General features: G+C 43.5%; 2 protein-coding genes across 4 annotated transcripts in view; both read left to right on the top strand.

The window, feature by feature from the left end:
• Kdm3 (Lysine demethylase 3) overlaps positions 1-13,452 on the top strand; it is a 219,591-nt gene extending 206,139 nt beyond the window's left edge. For all 3 annotated transcript variants that reach the window (XM_034973370.2, XM_034973369.2, XM_069501795.1), the window contains 8 exons: positions 2,101-2,299; positions 2,559-4,730; positions 5,696-5,843; positions 8,075-8,205; positions 8,864-8,952; positions 9,710-9,923; positions 10,900-11,424; positions 11,826-13,452. In XM_034973370.2, coding sequence (XP_034829261.1) covers positions 2,101-2,299; positions 2,559-4,730; positions 5,696-5,843; positions 8,075-8,205; positions 8,864-8,952; positions 9,710-9,923; positions 10,900-11,424; positions 11,826-12,863 — 4,516 coding nt within the window. In that variant the 3' untranslated portion in view covers positions 12,864-13,452. The remainder of the gene's footprint in view (positions 1-2,100; positions 2,300-2,558; positions 4,731-5,695; positions 5,844-8,074; positions 8,206-8,863; positions 8,953-9,709; positions 9,924-10,899; positions 11,425-11,825) is intronic.
• A 1,426-nt stretch (positions 13,453-14,878) lies between these two features.
• On the top strand, positions 14,879-19,467 carry LOC117986532 (uncharacterized). The gene is made up of 3 exons (XM_034973374.2): positions 14,879-15,039; positions 17,650-17,853; positions 19,217-19,467. The coding sequence occupies exons 1-3, from the start codon at positions 15,012-15,014 to the stop codon at positions 19,273-19,275; spliced, it is 291 nt and encodes a 96-aa protein (XP_034829265.1). The 5' UTR covers positions 14,879-15,011; the 3' UTR covers positions 19,276-19,467.
• Positions 19,468-19,508: the final 41 nt, after the last annotated feature.

Here is a 19,508-nt window from a genome sequence, read left to right as displayed (position 1 = left end):
TCAATTATCATTTTATTGATTATTATCATACACAACAAACACAAATACTATAGCGAATGTCCAAAATATACCTACATACTTAGTGCCTAGTCTATGCTTAGTCAGTCATTAAACCATGTCACAAATTTTACTCTTATAGTAGATTCGGATTATTTTACTTCCTCCTTAATCTATGTTTATTAATAAGGAATGTAGCCACAACAGAATTAAAACTAGGAATAAAGATTATCTCGTTCTAGTCTATGATTATTAATAAGAGTGTAAGTGACCTTGTCAGGTAGGTAATAAATAACCTACAGTAATTATTATTATTTTAATATGTAACAAGTATCTACTTAAGGATAACTCTCGTAAATATCTGTCATAAATCATAATGTTATTATTTTGTTAATATACTAATTCATTGAGATAAGACATTAAGTACATAATATATGAAGTGATTAATGATGCACACTTACATATAACTCATTATAACTAGGTATTATTATTTTAAACAATAGTTAATAGCAAAGTATACTTATTCCATTTAAGAAAATTATGTTTGACATAATATGTAATGTTCGACAAAATTATGTTAGGGTGATATCACCTGGTTGATCAAAAGTGAAAGAAAGGATTTTTGAAAACTAATCCCCTAAGAGGGTGATAGGGGTTTGAAATTTGTGTAGTCCACGCGAACGAAGTCGCGAGCATAAGCTAGTAATTAATACGTAAGTAACTATTTCAGTTAAGAAGATTGGGAAAGTTGGTACAAAATTAAGGAATTACGAGAAAAATGATGGTAGTTACTTACTGTAAAAAATAAACAAGTGCGAGTCAGGCTCGCGCAATGAGGGTTCCGTACTACAGTCGTATTTTTTCGACATTTTGCACGATAATTCAAAAACTATGATGCATAAAAATAAATAAAAATCTATTTTAGAATGTACAGGTAAAGACCTTTCATATGATACCCCACTTGATATAGTCACTCACTTCGAAAGTTGAAAATACTAATTATTAGTTCATGACGGGAGTTACTGAAGTACGCTGAGAGCATTGCATGAATATGTCATTCAATGTTCTCAGCGTACATATTCAAAATTCTTTGATCTTTTATCGTTTTGTATTTTATGTCTTTTTTCTTGTACCTTTATTTGTATTTAAATTTATTATTAATCATCTAGTTAGTGTAAGTGGCACTGCCGTTCTAATTAGATATAAAATAAATAAAATAAATAAATAAATGACCACAATTTTTTTTTTGTGTGATCTAACCCTAAATTTTTTCAGATTTTTCCCCAAATGTCAGCTATAAGATCTACCTACCTGCCAAATTTCATGATTCTAGGTCAACGGGAAGTACCCTGTAGGTTTCTTGACAGACAGACAGACAGACAGACAGACAACAAAGTGATCCTATAAGGGTTTCGTTTTTCCTTTTGAGGTACGGAACCCTGAAAATGAATATAGAATTAAAGTATGCACCTAAAGCTTGAAACATTTCAAGTAAGGCTGTGTTCTAGGTAATCAACAGTTAAAACGCAATAACCGTTTACTGAGTAAACAATACCTTATGTAGGTAAATTAAATTGCACGTTTTTCCTATTCTCTGCAAATTAGCCCTATCAGGTATTATGAATCATCAAAATATTGTCATATTATTATAAAATGCTTACTAAATAACCAAGTTGTTTGTTGATTCACACAACCGCTCTTGCTTGCCATGGTATAATTTTTGTCGCGTCATGGTTTATTTGTAACCATGCACTACCTACAACATTTTGCTACTGCATATGAAATATTTTTTGCCACAGCTTTCTGCATATTCCTATGCCGTTTTAGTTTCATAACTATAATCTTATCACATGCTGCTCTGGTGGATACCGGGCCTTATTGCATTTAGTTGTTTTTTATAGCATATTGAAATTACGCTGTAAAAAGATATATGCTACAAGTACTTTTTTTTGTTGACCTTCTAAATGACCTTGACCTACTTATACACATTCCAATGACTTCATGCACAGACGTTGTATTCCTAATACATCTCAATTTCAACTATTGTTATATTTTTAAGTTAATTTTAATGAAGCATTGCCTTATCTGGTATTTTGTTTACAGGGAACGAAGGGAACAGGAGCAACGGGAGATGCTGGAAAAGCAGCAGAAGGATAAAGAAAGAGAACGGATAGAGAGGGAAAGGGAGCGAGAACGGGAAAAGCAAGAGAGGGAAGAAAAGGAAAGGAGAGAGCAAGAGAATGCCGCTTCCAAACTAGTGTCGAGGCATTTCGAAGAATCCTTTAGGCTAGCTAATCAGAAGGTTAGTACCAAATCAATTTTTGAATGATTACTTCAAAGCATCAAAGGCAGATTTTACAATTGCTAAATAATTTTTAACTTAGTAAGGAATTTTGATGTTTTGACAGTGTATTGCAAATTTGCCAAAATGTCAAAATTCATCAGATAAAGTTTGTTTGGCGATTGAAAAATCTGAGTGTTGAGATATTATGTAATGATGTTTTACAAAAAAAAATTGGTAGGTACCTAACACACTAGATTAACCAAACATTTATTTTCAGCGGGAACGGAGTATATCATGGTCGCTTCTGAATAGTCTCGCTCCGAACCGGGGCGCGGCGGCTTCCGAGCACGACAGGCTGCGGACGCCCGAGCGCGCCTACTACTCCACGCCCCCGCACCCCTCCGACCGCCTGCCGCAGCCCGACTACGCCGCGCACGTGGCGCTCGCGCCGCACGCGCAGCACGCGCCGCGCCACGCGCTCGCCAAGCCCGACAAGGCGCCGCAGCTGCCCGTGCTGCCCAAGGGGGAACCCAACTTCGCCCCCTACAATTATCCCCCTTATCGCTACGACAAACTTAAGGAGCAGCACCTCCCCGCTCCTCCGCCCCTAGTGACCGAAAAATCTGTGATAGTTAAACACGACGCCAAACAAATCCACCTGGAACAGAAGCACCAATATCCGAGCAAGCCCAGAAGCGAGCCGTCCCAGCATTACCTTCCCTCGCGGCCGTACCGGACCGGTCTGTCGCCGCACGCGCCGCCGCACCCGCACCCCGCGCTGCAGACGCCGACGCACGCGGCGCTGCCGGCGCAGGACAAGAGCCGGCGCGTGTACCAGACGCCGCCGCAGCGCTCGCCCGCCGCCTACTACCAGACGCCGCCGGTCAAACCGAAGGTGTCGAGTCCGGCGCCCCCGCACATCTACGGCAAGCCCAGCAGCAACTCGCCCGGCCCGACCTTGCATTACACGATGGCGGTCGAGCCGCCGCCGGCGACGCTCCAGCTCACGAAAGCGGACCGGCCGCCCGTGCCCTACCCGCCGCCGTCGGCGTACTCCCCTGCGACGCGGACGCGGCCGCCGCCCGTGGCGCACTCGCGGACCCCCGAGCCCCGTCCGCCGCCGCGGGCGCATGGTGATCTCGCGAACGCGTCGTCCCCGTGCCAGACCCAACCCCTCGATCTCGGCGTCGCGCGAGATGACCCCGAACGGTTGTCTCCGAGAAGACGATGTCCATACGATCTCGACTCCACTGACGCTAAGCGACGGCGGCTCGACAGTCCCGCTCCGGAACCGTTGATCGCGGCGGCCGCTAGTGTCGGTCGGACGCCGCTGGGCTCCGAGCCTGCCCCGCAAGCCCCGGGTCCCCCATGCGACGTGCGCGTGCCCTCGGCGGACGGCAGTGTCGAAACGCCCGAGAAGGCCGCCGGCGCTTCCCCCGCTCCTCACATCACCCCCGCGGCGAGTCCCGCGCCCTCCACCACGCCCGTTCCTCCCGCAGCCTCGACGCCGCCTATAACGTCCACGCCGCCGATCTCGGCATCGCCCACGACGTCGTCGCCGCCTGCACCGCCCGTCACGCCACCCGTGACGACGGTCGCCGATGCCGAAACTCCAGCGAAGATCTCTTCACCTAGTCCCCGAGACGGTTCAGCGCCGACAGTTCGGCATTTAGGTAAAAAAGCGTGGCTTCAGAGGCACGAGACTGCACCGATCGGCGAAGGAGACTGCTCGGGGGGCGGCGGCACCTGCATCACCCTGCCGATGACGATCACGCGAGTGTCGGAGCCGGATGACTCCAGTTCCAACATAGTGGTGCCCGTCGCGGCGAAATCCATCCAGCGCGGCGCGCGGAAAACGTCCAAACCGAGAAAACCAAAGGAAGTCAACGGCCGCGTCGACGACGCGGAGGAGGACAGTTCGAGCTCGGAGCGAGAGGTGACGTCGCCGCCCAAGCGGAAACCGCCCAAGGCTAAACGGAAAAAAGGGACTGTGAAAAAAGCGGGTGACGAGCCCAAGAAGAAGAAAGCGTCGGAAAGTGGTAGTGAAAGTGATAAAGAAAGTGACGATAAAGACTCAGACTCTGGTGGTAGTGGTAGCGGGAGCGGCAGCACGTCGAGCAAGCGCGGCGGAGGGCGCGCGCGCGGGCGGCGGGCGCGTGGCGGCGGGCGCGGCGGCGGCGGGCGGCGGCGCGAGGACCCGCCGCGCCGCGCGCCGTCCACGGCGAGCGCCAAGGCGACGACGGCCGAGTCGTTCCTGCAGAACGGGCCGTGCTTCGAGGTAGCGCCGCGGCTCGCCAAGTGCCGCGAGTGCCGCTGGTCGCCCGCGCAGCGTGACAAGGACATGCCGAACATATTTTGCCGATTTTACGCTTTTCGAAGACTGAAGTATGCCAAGAACAGGCAATTAGCTATAGCCGGATTTTCGGATCCCTACAAGGACGCTGAGGAGGTGAATATCTTGTTCATTATTCATTTAATTTAGGTAACAGCTCTACTAGTTAGTCTGACGCTTAGTTGGAGAGGAAAGGGGAATATTTGTCATTTAACTAATATTCTTAAAAAAAAAAAAACGTAAACTAGTTAACCTGATTTTTGTTAATCGTAGGGAAACAATACATTCAGTATTCTTCCTTAGTTATTATTTACAAAGAAGTACTTATAAAATTCAAATACATTTATGTGCTCAGTTGGTGGTGTCTATGTTCACAAAAGCTGTATACCATACAATAGTTACTAATCTGAACAATAGTTGAGGCATCAACTGAGTACATAAAACATGTTACATAATATTTCATTGGAAATAGTTTTCCATTTCATAGTATTACAATGTTAGAAAACTAATAATTTTGGTAGGTAGTCGCGCAGTAAGAGCTGATGTAAAAAATTGACAATAATATTTTCATACTTGAACGACCATCAATATTTGATTATCAATGTAAGACCATACTTCAAGTAGTAAATGTCGTCCTGTGCCTATGATATGGTGTGGTATGATATACAGAAGGGTGACAGACTAACGTCTCGGGCTACGTCTACGGGGTCTCTTTCCTCCGATCATGCCAGTAACTATGAGTTTCTCGATGCTGCTCTCGTTTTTCATATAATAATGAATCCGCCAAGGTCTGCACCCGAGTAGTCGAAATGCCACGATCACGTCCGAAGCTTTGCCTTCTTGTTTCTGATTGGAACCACTAGGAATGTCCGTTCCGGCATCAGCTTTCCCTCCGATTTTACTATGAATACTTTCAAATCAAGAGTGAATAGGCATCTTTTAGGCAAGCGTGCTCCATCTTAGCCTGCATCATAACTCAAGCGCTAGTCTATAAATTAAAAAGAAAACTAAAAAATCCTCATATTATATAAAGCTTTATAAATGATGTAATTTGTTCTAAAGCCTCGCTATTTTTGTAACAGGATGATAAGAAATTATGGCTGTCATCGTCAGCGGGCGCAGCCGAGTTAGACATAGAAATGAGCTGTTTCCTCTTGCGCGAGATCGGGGACCAGTTCTGTGAATTGTTACAACAAGAGAAAGAAGCGGAGTCCCACCATCTAAACGAAGGTAGATCATTTATCCAATCCATTTTCTTGTAGTGTCTTTTATTTCACTAAGCGACGCGCACTTTATTTGCGGTAACCAAGTGTACAGTAGCCGGCAAGAAATATTGTACATCGACCTTAAGAATGAGATTACGGCTTTGTAGAGCGTTGTCTCTGTTACTCACACCTATGTCACGTTTTGTCGGTCTCAACGACAGAGATACGCTCTGCGAAACCGCTATCTCTTTCTAAAGGACGATGTACAATATTTCTTGCCTCGTACTGTACATAGTTAAACACTGCGAATGTCCTTTGTGAAAATAAGTAGTGTTACACAAATCTCTACAACTGCAATTATATTCCCAAATGTGAATGTGAATTTGTGTAACTTATTTTTCTTTTTGTTTCCCTCTCTTTGTTGTTTATTGTGTAAAATAAAGATTTCGCTACTTCCCTCCCACCATGCTTGAATACAGATCCCGTATACTCTTGCGGCTTTGCCCGTGACGGTACTAAGAACTCCCTTTCTTACAGACACTTTCACAGAGCGTTTGCATACTTGGTACCACAAGTAAAGCGCCCGTCGCTTCGTGAAATAAAAGTCCCTACTATATGTAAATGTAAATAGTTATTCCATAACGAAAATAAATTGACTTCCAATTTTGAAAATTTATTCCTAGCAGGAACCTACCTTCCAAAATCCAAGTTTGTAGGCTTTATAGTTCCTGAGATTTCGTCTTAGTCAGTGAGTGAGTGAGTGGTATTTCTCTTTTATATATTGTCAAATAACAATGTCATTTTGTAAATTTTGTATTTTTAAATCTTTGACGCGCTCTTCGTAAAGTTATCAAAAAAGTTTATCAACGACGTTTTTCTTAGCAGGTGTCGTTATTATAGTACTTATCCTAAATCAAGCATGAAAGTTTAGAAAAGCAATAAGTTCCTAATAATACATAGAGCGAACATCATGGAATTTTCGTTCTTTATAGAATTGACTACTAGAAAATGCTTGTAACAGTAGTCGCAAGCGTTTGGAATGGCCATGATATACAAGGAACCACACACTTACTCTTAGTTACGAAGCTAACTCGCTATAATGCGCCAATACACATCACCAACACACACATACGTTTAAACCCGATACCGGAGCAGTCTTCAGATGTAGACTGTTCTGTGTAGTGTGTGTTCCTTGCTTCTAACAAATTTACAAATTACAGCTCAAATATTTTCATCAGGGGGCACGGCCGTGCCCCCGCCAAGACGAGCCAAACTAGAGGACGGGGCACTACGTACCTTTTCTCGAAGCGTTTAGTCGTATTTTCGAGCAGTTCTCAATTTTCCGTATATTATTATGTATCAATAGTGATATTAAGTATTTAGGAACTACATGATATTACGGCGAAGTGAATTGTGCTGTGTATTGGCTCAACTAAAAGTGACACAATAAACAACAACAACAAGTATGTGAGAAGTGTTTACTTATGTCGTCATGTCAATTCGGTATTTCGCTAAAGTGAAATCGAAGTTTACATACAAATCTTCAACTACGATGTCTTACGAAAAATAAACGAGATGTTCGTGTGGTAGCACCAAGAGGCTCTCGTGTCAGGTAGCTTATGTAAATGCACCACTACTGCACAATGTGTACACTGCACTGCACAATGTAAACACGTCTGCACTCACACTCACTGCCAGATGAACAAATAATACGTTCACAATACTGAGTAGGTAAAACATAAAAATGTGACTAGTCATTTCTATAGTAACAATACCTTTAAATGAAATAACTTTTATGCATCAACGTATCCTCGAACTGAAAACTTTTTTTTAAACTAAAGTTAAATTAAATTAATAAAAGTTTTTGTTCAATGGTTTTAAAGTAACATTCTACCTAAGTAGAGTATTAAAGCGGATTGACTATCTGCTTTAGAGATTAGAAATTCATAATGCCTTAACCCACGTAACCGTCAGCGTAACGAGTTGCCAAAAACCTCAGAAAAACCATAAAGCGTAAACCAATTATTCAAGGGGTGGACCAACAAATTCCTGAAAGGCCGGCAACGCATCGGCAGTTCCTCTGGTGCTGCAAATCTTCATGGTCGGTGGTAATCACTTAACATCAGGTGACCCGCCTCTATTATCTCTATTAAAAAAATAAAAAAATAAACATGTAGCGTAGGTAGGCGTTTATTATTCCCTAACTAAGGAACAAGTGTTACAAATTTTCTACAAGTAAATGTTCTTTGTTGACAGACAAGACGATAGCGTGGAAACGTGTAGTGCAAGGCGTGCGAGAAATGTGCGACGTGTGCGAGACCACGCTCTTCAACTTCCACTGGACGTGCGGCAAGTGCGGATTCGTCGTCTGCCTCGATTGTTATAAGGTATGTAGCTCTATGTAATAAATCCATCCATGTACTCTATACTGATGCTCAGCCTTATTCGTGATCAATCACTTATTTGTGATTTGTCTGGGTCTACACACCTAGTCCCGTTGTCCCCGTTAACAGGGACAGCGGGAATTGAATTAAATTAATTAAAAACTCATCCTGTTGTACCTGCTGTCTGTCACCGTTGTCCCCGGATGGACTATTATTATATTTTTTGTAAAAAAAAATATAATAATAGTCCATTGATCTAGATTTTTACCAAAATGGAATAAACTCGTAAGATAATCATAACTACAAATCCCTGAAAAATGTAAATTTAAAGTTTTTTTTACTAAAAGTATAGCCGTTTATTGTTTTGAATAAACTTTTGCTATTTTTTCGCATCAAAACTGTTATCTAAATATTTCAAAACCTTAAGTAGTTATCGCCAAAATTTGTTTTTACTGCTTCTGACACACTTTTATAATTTCCTGCGACGAAATCGGTGTCATTGTAGTACATTCCCAAATTTGGTCATACTCACAACTGAGTTGCTGCGTAGTACGCTCAAGATGGCTAGATCCATAAGAATGATGACAACCAAAGCTACTCTTTAAATATTTTTATTACTTTGCATATTTAATGCTTTATCAGTCTTTTTGTTTATTTCTAGTCGCGGACGTCAGGTGAATCGGCCAGCTCTCCCAGCGAAACTAGTAATTCAACCAGTGCCACTTCCAACGCCGAAAGAGATTCCTTTGGGTGAGTTTTTGATTTAATCCTCTATAAAATTAGCTCATGCTAAGGCCACACTACTTCTGTAGTGTGGCTTTGTATTTTTTAAACTACTGAACCAAATCGGCAGACTCCCTTATTAGCCCTTTCTTATGCATCTTCTGCTAGAAGTAGTAAATACTAAATAACCGAAATTAATAATATCTGTCCCGGCTGTACTCACGTGTGTAGTCGACGTTAGCCCGACTAGTTTCGAACCCATACCCGAAGGGAGTCCGTTCGTGCGCGAACGGACTCCCTTGAAAAAGGACCCCGTGTGGGTTCGAAACTAGTCGGGCTAACGTCGACTACACACGTGAGTACAGCCGGGACAGATATTATTTAGAATGGAAATCACTCACGGTAGTATAAATGCTAAAATAACCGAAATTAAGGCTGAGATCTATAGATCGGACTTAAGTTTCAGTTAAATCGAGACAAATTAATGCCAGCGATATAACACTGTCTCGTATTAACAGTGTCTTAAGTTTGAGCAATGTTTTTATAACTCAATTAAGAAGATAGATACTGGTATCTTTTTACCTGAGTTATAAAAATGAAGTGAGGTTTTGTGGGACACCTGGAGGAAGCAAACCTTAGTATATTATAAAATGTGCTGCCTGTTGCATATTCTCTCCATTGTACTTTGGCTTGTTCGCTTTTGGACATATTGGGGTGCTTTTCGTTTATGATGATCTACTTTTTTTTCAAAACAAATTTTAACAATTTCCGTGCTTCTCCTCAGCTGGTTGCTGTGCACGTCGGGCGGCGCGCACCCCGCGCGGCGACTGCTGCTGACGCAGATCGCGGCGGGAGGCGCGCTGGCGGCGGCGGCTTCGCGCGCGCACCGCATTCGGGCTGCCTTCGCGCTGCCGCCGTGCGCCTGCGGCCTGGCGCCCGACACGCCCGCCGCGCTGCGCACCGCGGCGCACCTGCTGCTGCAGAGGGCGTTGCAAAAGGTGAATATTGTAGCGTCCTCCCGAACTTGGCCCCCGACGGCCGAGCCAACGCCCACTAGCCAGCCCACTACGCAGTGCAGAAGTGTGCTCGCAAAAACATGTACACGCCGCTTTGCACCGGTGTGATTCACTTGAGATCGTGCGTTCATCTAATGGGGGCTTTCCTGACGCTGCGCTTTCCAATGTAAGGTCGCCATTTTATCACGCCATTACAGATATATTGTGTAGGCGAAATGTTTATGTGAGAAGCTCCAATAAAAAGCCGCACAGAACAGCAGGTATTAATATTTAGTATAGGCTGGCGACAGATCTTTTGACTCAGTTCCCGGTACGGCCCTGGTCTCATTAAAAAGTTTGAGCAGCATATAGGTTGTATCATAAACTATGTCAACTTGGATTTTATCCAAATTATTAAATTTTACAAAGAGCGCTAATTTTAAAATAGATAAAATGAACTGATTCGGTTTACCCATACCTATGTGACGTTTTGTCGGTCTCAACTCTTAACGACAGACAACGCTCTACGAAACAGCTATTTCTTTCTAAAGGTCGATACAATATTTTCTGCCGGCTACTTTACGTAAATTGTTGAGGTATGGTATACTGGACGGTCACTGAGAAAATTTAATTTTCTAACTCTGTATAACGTCACTCCGTTAACAACTGCTACATTCATACCATACCCTTTGCCGACGCTATGCTGAGTGCTGACCCTAGCGGCATAGCTAGGCGCTAGCCATTTTGGAGGGTTTTTGAACTATTATTTACTGTTTATAGCTGGACACTTTTTCAACTTTGCCCCATAAGAGATAGTGCTCTTGGTCTCTACACTCCACAATCCAAGTGTAATAGTCCTCACCATTACCTACTACCTATCTAGGTAACTAGAAACAATGAATTGTAATTTTGAAAGTTTAGGGAAAATTTGTTCTTTATAGGTACAGCTTTTTAAAAGTTAACATATTTTTATTCACAGAATGTCAAAAAAGAAGAAGTCAAAGAAGAAAACGCACCAACCAACGGATCTTCCCCAGTGAAATCGGAGAACGGCAAGACCGGCTCGTCCATCGTGAGCTGGCTCTCCGATCTGCCCATCAAGACGGAGATCAAAGAGGAGAAGTCCGATACGAGCTCCTCGGACTCGGAGGAAGGCGGCAACTTCTCCACGCTGCGCGAGCTGCTCATCCGGCCCGCGCCCGAGGGCGGCGACACCCAGCCAAAGAAGAAACAAAAGAAAAGCAAAAGTGATATACTAGACGACGTGATCTCCAGCGTGATCGAGGAGAAGAAGGACGAGGACGGCGAGGTGAAGCCGTTCGGACTGACCAACGTGGTGAAGCGCTACGAGCGCAGCGCGCGCGGCCGCGAGCAGCTGCCCGTGCGCATCATGACGCTCACCGAGTCCAAGCTGCTGTACGACGTGCCACACGCCTGGCTATGCGACGGCAAGCTGCTGCACCTCACCGACCCCTCCAACCCCGGCAACTATAAACCCTTCCAGGTACGTTTACATCTATATCAGAGCTAAACCGTTCGGGCTGTAACTGCTGGACGGATCTGGCTGAAATTTGGCATGCAGATAGCTGTTATAACGTAGACATCCGCTAAGAAAGGATTTTTGAAAATTGGACCCCCAAGAGGGTAAATAGGGGTTTGAAATTTATGTAATCCATGTGGACGAAGTCGCGAGCATAAGCTAGTGTCGAATAGCTATAGTGATATAAAATTATTATAGAAAAATAGAGATACTTTAGGGCTACCTGCGTCAATGTACGAGCAACATTTGACGCCTGCCAGTGACATAAAATGTTTTGTTAGAGAAGTTTCCTGAGTGTCGTGAACTGTATTGTCTGATGTAATATTTGTCAATGAGTGTAATCCATGTTGGTGTTGTTGTTATAGGATCAATGGAAGCGAGGCCAGCCGGTGCTCGTGTCGGACGTGTCGAGCCTGCTCGACAAGGACCTGTGGTCGCCCGAGAGCTTCTCGCGCGACTTCGGCGACACTCGCGTCGACATCGTCAACTGCGCGTCGGGGCTCGTGGTGCCCAACCAGCCGGCGCGCAAGTTCTGGGACGGCTTCGAGCTGGCCGCCAAGCGCCTGCGCGACGAGCGCGGCGCGCCCATGGTGCTGAAGCTGAAGGACTGGCCGCCCGGCGAGGACTTCGCCGAGCTGCTGCCGGCGCGCTTCGACGACCTCATGCGCGCCTTGCCGCTCGCCGAGTACACGTCGCGCCACGGCAAGCTCAACCTGGCGGCGCGCCTGCCCGAGTGCTTCGTGCGGCCCGACCTGGGGCCCAAGATGTACACGGCGTACGGTGGCGCGGGTGGCACCACCAACCTGCACCTCGACGTGAGCGACGCCGTCAACGTGATGGTGCACGCCAGCGCGCCGCACGACGCGCCCGAGCGCGCGCGCGAGGCGGCGCGCGCGGCCGAGGAGGCGGGCGTGGACGTGGTGTCACGGCGCCGCGCGCGCGTGCGCCCGCCCGCCGCGCTGTGGCACATCTACGCGGCGCGCGACGCCGACAAGATCCGCGACTTCCTCGTGCGCGCCGAGCTGGAGCGCGGCGCGCGGCCGCGCGCGCAGCACGACCCGGTGCACGACCAGACGTGGTACCTGGACGCAGCGCTGCGCGAGCGCCTGTACCGCGAGTATGGCGTGGAGGGCTACGCCATCCTGCAGTGCCCGGGCGACGCCGTGTTCGTGCCGGCCGGCGCGCCGCACCAGGTGCGCAACCTGCTGGACTGCATCAAGGTGGCGGAGGACTTCGTGTCGCCCGAGAACGTGTCGCGCTGTTTCGAGCTGGCGCAGCAGTTCCGGCGCCTGTCGCGCCAGCACGCCAACAAGGAGGACAAGCTGCAAATCAAGAACATCGTGTACCACGCGGTGAAGGACTCGCTGTGCTGCCTCGAGGAGGCGCTCGCCGCCGCGCAGTGAGGCGCGCGCGAGCGGCTCCACATTTGATCTCAATGAACGTTACGTTATTCGCTAAGTTCCGCATTTAGGTGAGAGTGGGCGAGTGGCGCCCCCGTGCGGCGCCGCGTGCGAACGTGCCGGAACTGGAAGCGCGGCCCGGCCGGCCGGAGCATGTGCATTGTGCAATGTATAAATTAGTCTGATTATGGTGATATCGTCGAGAAGTGGATATGTTTTATGTTCCTTATTCGAAATACAAATAAACTCTTGGTTATCCTTACGGCTTAATTGTAGTAATAGTGTTATGTATGTAATGTGTAAATTTTTAATTCGAATTCCATCGAGTACATAGTAAGAAGTCTATACTTTTAAGTTATCGTATTGAAGTAAAAACGTATTCGCTCGAAGCATTGTACATTAAAACACGGCGTGTAGATAAGTTTATCCTACATTAGATTTCTCAATTTGGTTGGTATGTTACAAAGTGAATAGTTAATGAGAAGTGACAATTTTTTTTTGTCTTTATTGCTAAACTAGGCGAAACAAGTTTTTTTTGTACTGTGTATATTATGTATGGTTATAAGTTGGAATAAAAAAGATGTTTATATTACTAGTTGTTTTTATTGTTTGTTTCAGACCTGTGTTGATTGTAAAAAAAAATTGCTAGACTTATAATACAAAGCAAGGTGAGTTGACTTTTCTCTAGCAAGTTGCGATAACCATATTATACATAATTCTACCAGTATCAACAGAGTACATACCTACTCTTTTGTTTTAGTCCTCGAAAATCCAAAGATAAATAATGTTTAGGGATCAAAGACCAGTTAATTACCGATTGAGGAGATGTAAAATAAGATACTTAGCACTTGTGATTTTTTTTATAAGTCTCGTGCTAAAAATATTACAGAACGTCTTACATAGTTGCATTTGGACTTCAAGCAACATAACATCAGTCGAAATGCAGACTACGTCTTGAGCCGTGACTAACGAGATACAGTACGCGGCAGAAAATATTGTACATCGACCTTTAAAAAGAGATAGCGGTTTCGTAAAGCGTTGTCTCCGACAAAATGTCACATAGGTATGAGTGCCATAACCTTGCTCTACAAAGCCGAAATCTCACTCTAAAGGGCGATGTACAATATTTCTTGCAGTTACTGTACATTCATTTGAAGATCCTCAATCCACATTGAGACATGCTCAAGGCTGTCCCTCTTTTTTATTTTTTTGGAAATGACATGATGTCATTGGCATTTTATTTAGTAGACCACCATGGTTACCTACGTTTTTTTTTAAATTTGTGAACTATAGAACGACAGATGCGCGCGCACTGCGGAATTAATTCCGCACCGCACCCTGGTGCTAATTATCCCATGCCACACAGCACTAGGTATGCATTATGAATTATGATGTGATGTGCGATTAGCGCCATCTACAATGTTCCACGGAGATACCATAGAAAAAGTTAAAAGAAGGTATAGAAACATTTGCAACGGATACTCGTTCTGAATGTCCACTAAGCTAAGAGCTTTTGCTATTTGACGCTAGATGTCACTGTCAAGACAAAATAACGATTCTGTAATAATTCAAGTGTAACTTTTTTAAATCGCTGTTATTCAGTTAGTTATTCAACCTAATAAATTAAAATAAATCTGGATGATTTCTGTACATTACATATTTATATTTTGAAAATTTAAATCGCCAACCTCTATATTCCAAAGTAGGCACCGTACCTACTGACTGATTTTGCAGTTAAAAGTAGTTTTGGCCGAATAAGAATTTTGACTGTAACATCGCCAATTAATGCGCCTTGTACCTATTTAACCGTTATCGAAAGAAATAACAAGTCTAGATTATGTGTTCATATAGGTACATAGACCTCTCAAATAGATTAATTCCAGTACAACTCGACACCAGCATCTGACCTTAGATAAAGTAACGAGATTAACTCATGTAGGTTTCCATTGCTGGCTAACTCATGCCTGCATCATCAGGCACTGTACTGACATCGGAAATGTATTTCAAAAATATTTCGTGGTTGTTGTTGCTTGCAACCTTTGTTTGCATGTAGTAGATCTCACTGTCGCAAGGTATAAAGAGTAGGTAACAGGCTTGCTTCATGACCAGTTGACGGTGATCAAGCGACCTGTGCAGATTTGTGAAAATAAAATGAGAGCTGCAACATTGATTGTTTTTGGTAAGTTTTTTTCCTTTTCAACTCAATAGCTGGTAAACTTAGGTAGGAACCTACCTTACACCTAAAGAAGGACATGACAATTTATACTTAATACAAAAAATATAAACACTAGAACTAGTTACTCATTACGAGTTTATGACAATAATATGATACCTATACCTATCTATTTTTAACCGACTTAAAAAAAGAAGGAGGTTCTCAATTCGTCTTATCTTTATTTTTTTATTTTTATTTTTTCCAGTTGTGGGGTTGTAGGCTGTGCTGTGCCTTGGCCTTGACTAAGTAACTGTTTTTGAAATAAATCAAAAACAAACAGAGATTTCATCCCCTAGTAGGTAGGTACCTACTTGGGTAGAAACCAGAATGTTAGTCCCTATTTCCCAAGTACCTACATACTATTATTCCCTCATACGGAAAACTTATTTTTTTTTAAATAATTGGGTCTATTAAATTGGGCCTCTGTTTCATCCTATTTCATAATACCTACCTAGGTAGGTAGGTACCTATTACATAATATGTAAATTATGAAACCTCCCCCTGTATATGTTGTACAATCAATCAATCAATCAACCTGTTTGCATCCATTGCTGGACATAAGCCTTCCCAAGAGTTTCATAAAAAGCTAAGTGACTTAGCGTTTCGGTACGATGCCGCTTAAGTATTTTTCTATGTATACGACCTGTTCTACCTCTTGTGCATATATCTAGTGGACGGTAAATATCACGTAGGTACAATCACATTAGATGAGACCGCAGTCAATCGTTGTCATAAAACCTCATTTAGTCGTGACTTCATCGCAAGTAGGTTATTTATAATGCCGGCTACCCACGGTGCGTGATATTGCGGAGGGATGTGGACCAGCGTCCAGCCTGCACCGATGCACGAGTATCGTTCGTGGTAGCACAGACACGACGTCATCGTCCGAGCCTTGTACGCGATGAGTTTGTTGTGGGCTCTTCTCAGACCTGGGCGCGTTTGGAACCCTCGTAGCTTTAGTTTTAAGTACGTATTAATACTACTAGGAAGCGTAAAATTTTACCAATTCTGAATAAATAATTTGAGTTTGAGTTTAAGTTTGAGATGCGTGGCTGTCGTGGTCGGCAGCCGTGCGTGATAATCCGCAGAATCACGCACCGTGGGAAGCCAGTATAAGATTAACTGGTAGGTACCTACTCGGCAGACCGAAATGGTGTTTCTTCCTGCGTTTATCTGATAAACATTTTATGACCATAATGGTCTTTGTTAAGGTCAAAGACGCATGAGCGTAACTACGCATGGAGGTCTGATTTACTTACTTAGATGGACTAAGTATATGTGGGTATTGGACTTAAGAAGTTAGGTAATAAATTATTATAGTACTGTCATCATCATCAACCGATAGACGTCCACTGCTGCACATAGGTCTCTTGTAGGGAGTTCCACACGCCACGGTCTTGCGCCTTGCCGCTTGGATCCAGCGGCTCCCTGCGATTCGTCTGATGTCCGTCCACCTAATATGGGGGGTCTTATAGTAATGTAGTAGTAGATAATACTTACACAATATTTTCAGGAACAAATTGCTAAAAAAATGTTTGCAGGTGATATCAGCTGTATGTGTAAGCTGTGATAGCCTTGTGGTTAGGATCTCCGCCTTCTAATCGGAGGTCGGAGGTTCGATCCTGAGCTCTAACTAATCATTTCGGAGTTATGTGCGTTTTAAGTAATTAAAAAATATCACATGCTTTTACGGTGAAGGAAAACATCGGGAGGAAGCCTGCATGCCTGAGAGTTCTCCATAATATTCTCAAAGGTGTGTGAAGTCCACCAATCCGCACATGGCCAGCGTGGTAGACTATGGCCAAACCCCATCTCACTGTGACTGTGTAATTACGCTCTATAGTGAGCCGGCGATGGGTTGATCATGATGATATCCGTATATTCACTTTATTTTGGCACGTTCTTTATTGAACGGTAATATTATTTACAAATACTTAAATGACTCAAAAGTCAAAACCAATCATGGAAAATTAACACATTTTCTTCATCCATAACAGTTACCTTCCTGGTTTCCTACCTACCTAGCTAATAAATAACAAGTAGGTATGTTCAGAATTAAAATATTCACTGATAGGTTACCTACGTTTTCCATCAATTCCACATTTTCCAAGGTAACTACTAAGTATACCTTACTACTTTTTTCTTGAAAAATGGTTATGAATTTTCTGGCTTTATAAAGCGCGCTGTGGCAAAAATGCTACATCTTTCAATCTCTTACGTTTGTAAGCTAATTTTTGAATGGTAGGTCTGAGCCCTGATCTTTAAAAAAATTATTACAAATGATAAGAGAAAACTACTTTCTTTCATAGCGCATAGATTTCCGCAGAACACAATCTTGTACCGCTCGAGTCCAGCATCACCCAGCAACTCACTGTTGTGATCACAGATAACGGAATACTTCTCTAGTCCGTGGTTGTGATCGTCGTCCAGCCATTGAGGGAATCACCCAACGCTGCGTTTCCTGGTGCAGGATCGACACTCAAGCCCCTCGGCCATCTAACGTTAATCATTTCTTCGACCAATGTGCAATTTTTATGCAAAAATGAATTGAAAGACCAATTTTATAATTTCCAGCCGTGATGCTGGTAGCGGTGTCCTGCCGGCCAGACAAGCCCGACCTGAAGCAGCTGAAAGCGGAGGGAGCGCGCAAGAAGGCCTGCATGCACGACTGCACCTCCGTCAAACTGGACCCCATCTGCGCGGGCAAAACAGGGGAGAAGCCCAAGTCCTTTGGCAACGAATGCGTCATGAACAATTACAACTGCGAGCATAAGGAAAGTGAGTTTATCTAATGAATTCCTCTTTTGGTTTGCGTCTCTCTGTCTATAGTCTAGGTATTAAAAAAAATATGAATATCGAGCAAACGAGCAGGCAGATTATCTGTTAAGTGAGTACCTACTCACTTAACAGAGTGAGGGGTGCTATGGATATTCGCATCCGCATCCGCAAATGCGGAACATCCGCATTAATTCAGACATGCACATCCGCATCAATGAATGCGGAGCTTTTACGAATAGCCTTGTCGCACTGTACTGATGAATTCTAGTACCTAATTATGTGTTTTCGCTGTACCCCGCAAACAATGGCGTGTACGGTGACATGCATGTATCAATCCCCGCGCATTGGAGTGTGACGTGACACAAGCGCGAATCCTGAACGAAGCTTTTGTTGCGCCCGCGCAGCCAGTTTATGACTCATTGTGTTTGCGCTGATTTCATCATCCCATTATATTACTAATACTTACCTATACTATATGTGAATACTGTACTTACCCAAGTAGATAATGCCTGCACCTTCGACCACGCGGACTTAAGTTTTAAAAAATCCCGTGAGAACTCTATGATTTTCCGGGACCAAATGTAACCTATGTACTTTCCTCGGGTTGAAAGCTATCTCTGTATGAAATTTCGTCATAATCTGTAAACGGATGGACCTTGAAAAGCCAGTAAACGGACAGACAGACACTTTCCCATTTATACTTATTAATTTTTGGGTATTCCCCTGAATACGGAAACCTTGGAAACGCGCATTAAATTGCAATTTTATCTGATTGTTTACTTCATTGTTGTAGTTTAGAATATTTCCCACACAAAAAACCTAGAAAATTGCCTCGAACCTTGAGCTTAACTATTCGTTGAAGCAAGATTAATAACAATTTAACATAGATCATTGTCTTACGAACATACATATAACTGGTTTTTCTAATAATTCTGAAGTTTATTACTTATTACTTAAGTTTTTGACAAACCAGATGGATGAAAAAACAGACAAACAGCGGAGGCTAAATAGTAATAAGGTCCAGTTTGGGGTACGGAACACTAAAAACAATCTAGGCTTAACTATCACCGTCTGGCCAAACTACAAGTTTAGATATTCCTTGGATGGAACATAATATTTTTAATCCGTACCTACCTACTTTAGGCTTTGACTGGAAAAAAAGGGATTAATACACCGCTATAGACCATGTTATATTATGTTTAAAAAGTTGAGTTAGCCTGTAAAAATAATTCGACCAAATTGATGTTAAAAATAATTTACTAAAAACTGTTGTACAACTATCTGTGATTTCAAAAATCAATACAACACCTATCGTAGGAATAAGCTGCGCTTAACTGAAAAGTTATATTTTCTATTTTTCCAGCTCTGCAAAAGTTAAGCAAAGGCGAGTGTTCCGGATCGGATGGAATACGTCTCTCTTAAGCTTTACCTAGCAAAGGGAACAAGCAAGGGTTTAAGTACCTATCGTTCTCTATTTTTCAACGTACTCTACTCAAATGTATTTAAAAAAAATTAAGGCTTTATTATTTAACATGCCATTTTAAGCTTATTTAAAGTTTATGTAATTAATTTGTTTGTTTTTAAATGTACCTATACAACATATTTTGTCTGAAACCTTCGTTTTATTTCCGACTGTTTAGGTATTTATTACTAAC

The sequence above is a fragment of the Maniola hyperantus genome, chromosome 11 (genome assembly GCF_902806685.2).
Source record: "Maniola hyperantus chromosome 11, iAphHyp1.2, whole genome shotgun sequence".
In the NCBI taxonomy this organism is placed as follows: Eukaryota; Metazoa; Arthropoda; class Insecta; order Lepidoptera; family Nymphalidae; genus Maniola; species Maniola hyperantus.
This window is presented reverse-complemented; position numbering and strand designations above follow the sequence as displayed.